The 7,888-nt window shown below is 35.2% G+C and overlaps 1 protein-coding gene across 1 annotated transcript; it reads left to right on the top strand.

Moving 5' to 3' along the window:
- The first annotated feature begins 3,686 nt into the window (after nt 1-3,686).
- On the top strand, nt 3,687-4,286 carry LOC131858992 (uncharacterized). The gene has a single exon (XM_059212499.1). The coding sequence runs from the start codon at nt 3,687-3,689 to the stop codon at nt 4,284-4,286; it is 600 nt and encodes a 199-aa protein (XP_059068482.1).
- Nucleotides 4,287-7,888: the final 3,602 nt, after the last annotated feature.

Here is a 7,888-nt window from a genome sequence, read left to right as displayed (position 1 = left end):
CCAAAATAGCAACCCTATTTTGCCCAGGAAAGAGCCCGCCATCCCTCATGCTGGTATAAAAATATTGACATGGAATGTAAGGGGCCTAGGCGCTCCTAGTAAGCAGTGCTTGATTAAGCGTAGCTTAAAAAGATCTGATATGGATATAGTCATGTTGCAAGAAACTAAATTAAACAAGGAAGATATGTCCAAATTCTGTAGGAACCTCTACCAATGGAAGATAGAGGCAACAGAATCCATTGGGGCATCAGGTGGATTGGCATTATTGTGGAAGAAAAACACAATAAATTTTACAGGATATGTCAAGAGGAAACACTATATGGCGGGCAAAATTAAAGCACTTGATAGAGACACAGAATTTATCATCATAAATATCTATGGCCCGATAACTACGGAGAAGAAAAAGTCAGTATGGCTAGAAATTGATTAATTTTTAACAAACCAAAAGGCCCCACACTACACTATAGGTGGAGACTTCAACACCATTCTCCACCAATCAGAGAAACGTGGAGGATCAAAAATCATGAGACAACCTCAAAAAGATTTTATGGAATGGATAAATAATAACTACCTTTTAGAAATAAAAACTAACAAGGGTTCACACACTTGGAATAACAGGAGATTGGGCTTCTCCAACATCTCCGAAATATTGGACAGGTTCTTCTTCAAAGGGGATCTAACTTCTTTCCAAACTGAGATGAAAGCCTCTATTCTGCCATGGTCAGGATCCGATCACTTCCCAGTAATGCTAGAACTAATGGGAGAACTGAAAACCTTTGGGAGACCATTCAAGTTCGAATTCATGTGGTTTAAGCACGAGGATTTTTTTCCCTAACATACAAAAATGGTGGACAGAAAGTAATTTTTAGGGTTCCAAAATGTTCTGCTTAACTTCAAAATTAAAAGAAATTAAACATAAATTACTAGATTGGAACAAAGAAAGATTTAAGAACATCTTCGAGGAAAAATTAAGAATTGAAAAAGAACTGGAGAATGTAAATACACATGTAATTCGACATGGGATGGATCAAGTCTTATACGAAACAAAGAAAAGGCTCCTGGGTGAGTATGAGGACACTCTAGCCAAGGAAGAAATTTTCTGGAAACAAAAATCCAGAGAAGTTTGGCTGAGTGATGGAGATAAAAATACTAAGTTTTTCCATAATAGTGTCAAGGTGAGAAGAGCCAAGAATAGAATCTCGCAAATTACTAATGAGGAAAACCAGATTATCATAGATCAAAAGATGATTGCTAAGGATGCAATCCAATACTTTAGAAACTTGTTGAATAATTGGGAGTACTCGGATCTCCCACATAATCGAGATTTGATTAAAAACATTCCTAAACTACTATCAGACGAGGACAATAAGATGCTTAATGCCAAAATCACTAAGGAAGAAGTAAAACAGGCTCTATCTCAATTCTCGGGGGACAAGGCCCCTGGACCAGATGGATACCCTACTGGCTTCTATCAGAAATGTTGGCATATTATAGGTGATGAAGTGTCAGATGCCTTAGAAGCCGCTAGAAATGCAGGCAATTTTCCGAAGGAGATAAATAGCACATTCTTAGCACTTATACCTAAAAAAGAAAACCCTTCAAAATGGGAAGAATTCAGACCCATATCCTTATGCAACATGACATATAAATTATTAACTAAAGTCATGGCTAATAGATTAAAAAAGCTCCTACCAATTATCATTTCTGAAGAATAGACAGGATTTGTTCCTAACAGATCAATCTTGGATGGGATAATTATTGTCCAAGAGGCTATTCATTCCATACAAAATCAAAGACAACCAAATATGCTAATAAAACTTGATATCAAGAAAGCATATGATAAAGTAGATTGGTATTTCATATGTAGCTGTATGAAAGCCTTCGGCTTTAATAGACAATGGATTAATTGGGTATATAGATGTATTTCAAGTCCCAGTTACTCGGTCTTGATAAACAGAAAACCAGAAGGATATTTCGAAGCAACAAGGGGTTTGAGACAGGGGGATCCGCTCTCCCCCTTCTTATTTATTATAATGTTTGAAGCCTTAGGAAGAGCCTTTACTGCCTCAAGAATAGGAGGTAGGTTGCAAGGTATTCAAATAACAGCAGGGGTAGAACCATGTACACATCAACAATTTGCAGATGATACAATGATATTGGGAAAGGGCAAACTCAAAGAGGCTAAGGAAATCAAAAGAATCCTACTCGCTTATGGGAAAGCGTCGGGAGAATTTGTAAATAACCAAAAATCAGAAAAAAATTTCTTAAATATGTCTATACAAGAGGAAAATTAAATAGCTAGTTGGCTTGGGTATAGAATTGGACAATTACCATGCACATATTTAGGAATACCAATAGATAAAGGAACAAGATCCAGCAAGCTTTGGGACCACCTCATTGAACGCATCAAGAAAAGACTCTCATCTTGGAAAGGCCTTTGGTTGACAGGGGTAGGTAGAATAACATTGATTAAATCAGTCTTATCGGCAATACCCATTTACCTTCTATCTTGCATTCCTATATCATTAGGAGTACATAAGAACATATCCCAAATTATCAGAAATTTTTATTGGCAGGGCACAGAAGACAAAAACAAAATAAAATTGATATCTTGGGATAAAATTTGCAGAGACAAATGCGATGGGGGCACGGGTATAAGAAACCTAATATGGCAGAACAAGGCCTTAGGGGCAAAATTAATCGAGAGGACATATGTCTCATCCGATGCCAAATGGGCTAGAATCCTAAGAAATAAGTATCTGGCAAACAACCATAAGGAGGCAATATTCAAGGAAGAACACTTGCAGAAGGGTTCAAGAATCTGGAATTTTATAAAAGATTGTCGCCCCATCATAACAAATCATCTGGCTTGGGACATCCACAATGGCAAATCGGCATTGTTTTGGGAAGACTCCTGGGGGGATCAACCTCCAATAGATGTATTGATGGATACATCCAACATCAAGCATCAAATAAAGAACCTTTGGGGGATTTATGTAAAGGATTACATAATTCCTGAACCAAAATCAGCATTCGGATGGAAATGGAAAAACATGCGTCCATTTATGCCTGAAATCAAATTCCAAGAAATGCAAAAGATACTTAATCACCGACTAATTTCATTTAGAGAAGGGGATGATAATTTAGTATGGTCAAAATCCAAGGATGGGCAATATAACTGCAAAGATGGCTTCAGGAGCATATACAATAAGGCAAAAGTCAGCAAAGATCACATTCCAGTCGAACTCTGCTGGAATAAAATGTGTCTTCCAAAGGTAGGCTTCTTTGCTTGGGTGGCAATTCAAAGGAAAGTACTTACTGCTGATCAATTCAGACGTAGGGGTTATGAAGGACCATCAATCTGTCTATTATGTAGGGAAGATGAGGAAACAAGTGATCATATTTTCATGACATGCAAATATACCCAGAAATGATGGTACTAGTTAATGGCATAGCTAGGATGGTCAGGAGCTATTAGCTCCTCCTTGATAGAATGGTGTTCATATTGGCCAATCATCAAGAAAAAAAATCTATTTCATAATTTATGGATCTGCAGCCCATCCATAGTAATATGGGAGATCTAGAAAGAAAGAAATAGAAGAATATTTCAAGAAAAGGAAATGCAAGTAGAAAAACTCATAATCAAAATAGAAGTGGCTATAACTGAAACCTCCAATAATAGGAATATGAACACTCCATTACATGGAAAGTCATTCACAGAATGGGACAACTTTATTAGAAAGCAATGGAGTGGAATAAAAATCCCTCCTTTTACTGGGAAAACGGGAACAGACAAAGAAGAAATAAGGAAAACGTGCAAATGGCAACCTCCAAAGCATGGATGGTTCAAATTAAATTTTGATGGAGCATCTAGAGGAAACCCTGGTACTGCAGGGGCAGGATGTATAATACATTTAGATAAAGGGAAGAGTATTGGATCAAAATCCATTCATTTAGGACAGACCACCAACAATACCGATGAATTCCTAAGCCTCATAGAAGGATTAAAGATGTGCAGAGAACTAAGGATACATAAAGTAGAAATTGAAGGTGACTCAGCATTAATAATCAATGCAATTAGGAATAAAGGAATGTCTAATTGGAAGCTTAAAGGTATTCTTGATAAAGCATTGGAATTACTCAATTATTTCACAGATTTCACTATCAACCACATATACAGAGAGGCAAACTTGGCAGCTGATGCTCTAGCCAATTTAGGGGCAGATGGGATAACTAGGACAACGATTAATATTTCAGACTTTACTGATAAGGAACAAGTTGGATAAAAAAATTTAAAAAAATTATATATCTATACGCATATAGATAAGGCATAGACATATATGTATATAGACATGTTTCCATAGACATATTTGATCAGACTCAGTCAATCTATGCATATACAGAGATACCCACGGATATATATATATATATATATATATATATATATATATATATATATATATATATATATATATATTTGAATATATTCTTTATATAGATTGGACAGGTATTGATATATATTTACATATGCACATATAGATATATACAAATGTATAAACATATACACATTTACTTATATATTTATATATAGATATATATTCATATGTACTTATATATATGTATAGATACACATTTATATATATACATATATAACATTTCTTATATATATGTATAGACACACACACACACACACACACACACACACACACACATATATATGTGTGTGTGTGTGTGTGTGTGTGTGTGTGTGTGTGTGTGTATATATATATATATATATATATATATATATATATATATATATATATATATATATATATATATTTTCATAAACATATGGGTATACATATATTGTTATATACTTGTATATTCATATAAATGCATTTATATATACGGTCTTATACCCTTATAACCTAGCTCACTCTCTAGTAGAATTCATTATTGCTGAGTAATATTAAAGCATTGATCCAGACTGGCCGAATTTATGGAGATTGACACGGATGCTCTCCAAGAGGCTTGATCCTCTATACAGACTTAATAGTATAATTAAGAATGAAGATTATGCATTAGTTTCGATGATATTGATATCCAAAATTTATTTTTGAAACATGTGAAGGATAGGACAAATATGACCTCCGAAGCATGTCGTCTCAAATGAATCAATTAATGATAAATTAAACATGATCTCAATTTACGGAACATCTGCTAGTCATTAAAGGAGAATACGACATCAAGAGATTTTTAGATACGATTTAGATCTTCACAATTAACAAAAAGTTAACTTGGATTATCAATAACTAAAATGGCATGAAAACACATGTTGCCATTTCAAGTAATGATTATAACCTGATTTTTAGCCTAGCTCGCGTTTATATTAAAACATAGATCCCACATCTCTCAAACTTAAACTGGAAATAATGGATACAATTATCAAACTCAAGAGTGACAAGAGACAAATGGCCTTTTGTGGGGAAATTTCCAAAAAACGCCTAAATGAGATTATCTTATTCCCACATGAAGTTGTCATTTATGCAGTAAAGAAGGTGCTAGGAAAGGATTTCCTTCAGAGTGATGACAGAACCAGGGCAAACAGTGACATTGTTGCAATGTTCCTCGCAGTAGCCATGCATTTCGACAGCAACAAAGATAATATAAGGAATTTATGCAAAAATATCTTTATTCCATCCATACTGGGAGAACTAGACAGGGTTCTTTTCAACATAGATGACAATCTCACAATCCCTCGGCCCAGACATTATGACATTCTCATAAGGAATAACAGACCACCACCGAGGTTCCCCATCTTAATGCTAGGGGAGGAAGACAACTTCGGATCTCAACAGGAAGAGATCAGGCGAAGCATGGATTTTCTATGCTGGTTAATGCATGTGAAGCCTCCAACAAAGGAGGATTGGTTTGAGGATTATCTGGCAGCAGAAAATATCACTGTATACGCGGAACCAGTGGTTCCCGTTAATATGGGTTAAGGATGAATTTAGGCAAACACTGTTTAATATATCTGCAAGACGGCTTAATATGTGAATAGGTATGCAAATATAATCCTAAGCTAAGACTTAAAATTAGAATAGACTATGCTCTCAATACATTATTTCAACTCTACTAGATGATGTGGTTGAATTTTTTGATCGAACGCATATCTATATCTTCATGTATATAGACATATACATATAGTAACATAAGAATGGTATATACATACTGCTTATGAGCTGTCCTAAATGGCATGGTAAAATGAGCAGGGGTTTACTAATGACATTTTTAATATCTGCTTACTTTCCTTTTTTGATCGGCTAACACTTTTTTTGAGATTTCCATGGCTATAATGGCCCTTGAAAACGGTAGTTGGAACATAAGGTTCAGGATTGAAGGCTAAGAATTCAGAAGAAGTAAATGCAACGTTGGTAGCACTAAGGCTTCATCAACCAGGTAAAATGGGACACTGCAAACATGGTAAGATTTTAAGTTGTTTTTCCCCCATCCTTATATTGAGAAAGCCCAGTCCGGAAGTGGCCAACAAGAACTCTGGATTGTGAGGCATGACTTAACTTTCATTTATTGTAGCCTAGGTAGTCTCTTATCTTGGTATAATCAAAATAATGGGATATCAAAATAAGAGATATACAGGGCTACAATAATTGTTTGAAGAATAGATCAATAGTTTTACATTATGAAATTTGGCTTATGATGTTACTAATAAATTTACTAGGCTGGGAGGGTCGGTATGACTAAATTTCCTTCATCTACTCTTGTTTTTGTAGCTTCGGTCTTATCCTTTATAAAGGAAAAAATTCAAGAGCATAAACATGAGTTGGTAGCCTAAAGATTATTTGGTTGGTTAGGACACTGGTCGATCTTGTTCCAGCCTAATCGTAATCAGAATCTCAATTCTGTTTCTTTAAATTCTTTATTGGATGATCTGAAAAGATTGGTTTTCACAGGAAATTGAATGATGGGCAGAGTCTAACTTTACAGATGAATTTTCATATGATATAAATGTTTGGATAACACTAACAGATATGCCAAGTGTTTGAGATATAACAATGCAGGCCAAACAGGTTATCTTGGATAATTAAGGAGAGACTATAAACAATCAAAGAACAACCTCTGAGCCAAACCGTCGGAAGCTGAGGGAATGATTAACTGATCATTAAAAATAATACTTTTGGGTTTGTAAGGGGAGGGAAAATAAAATACCCCCCACCTGATCACCCTGGCCCGGGGTGATGATGTATTAAATCTGAAACTATTATAAATGATTTGCTGGACTATGGTCCCAGGCAAGGCCGGAGGTTTTCTCGCCTCCACTCTTTCCTACCGGTGCCCGCATGAGTGGAGTAGTGTATAATTTCAAAATGATTAATAAAATTCTTGGCCTTGGCCTTTTACCGAAAAAAAAAAAATTTAAGTAAACTAATACCTTTTACTCTAACAATACACATGGGAAGAAATGAACAAAAAAGAATTGGGAACCATTGTGGGAATTCAATGTGAAGTGGAAGTTAGGATAGGATTTTGAAATAGAAGTTTAGAAGTTCACTAAAATTACATGAATGAATTAGATAAAAAATGAGAAAAGATAAGATGGGAGGTGCAAAATTTCATTGCAAAAATTAAAAGTGAGAAGTAGACACGACGATGGAAGTTTGGAAATCCATCAAAACCCTACAACTAGATGAAAATGATGTAGGGAAATATGTGGGGAAAGGAATTTTTGATGTGAAGGGAAGATGGAAGAAGTGTATTAGAACACTACATGAGCGACTAGAATGAATGCAACAAAAATATACAAAAATGGCGAAGGGAAGTAGAGGTGGGAAGTCTAGAGGTGCAATAGAATTATACCAACAACAAAAAACCAGTAGGAATAAGGTAA

This window comes from Cryptomeria japonica, chromosome 10 (assembly GCF_030272615.1).
Source record: "Cryptomeria japonica chromosome 10, Sugi_1.0, whole genome shotgun sequence".
In the NCBI taxonomy this organism is placed as follows: domain Eukaryota; kingdom Viridiplantae; phylum Streptophyta; class Pinopsida; order Cupressales; family Cupressaceae; genus Cryptomeria; species Cryptomeria japonica.
Note: the sequence above shows the minus strand (reverse complement) of the source record. Positions and strands in the feature narration are given on the sequence as shown.

Bases quoted from the DNA above. Each gene is read 5' to 3' on its own strand.
- LOC131858992 (XM_059212499.1), top strand. From the start codon at position 3,687: ATGAACACTCCATTACATGGAAAGTCATTCACAGAATGGGACAACTTT.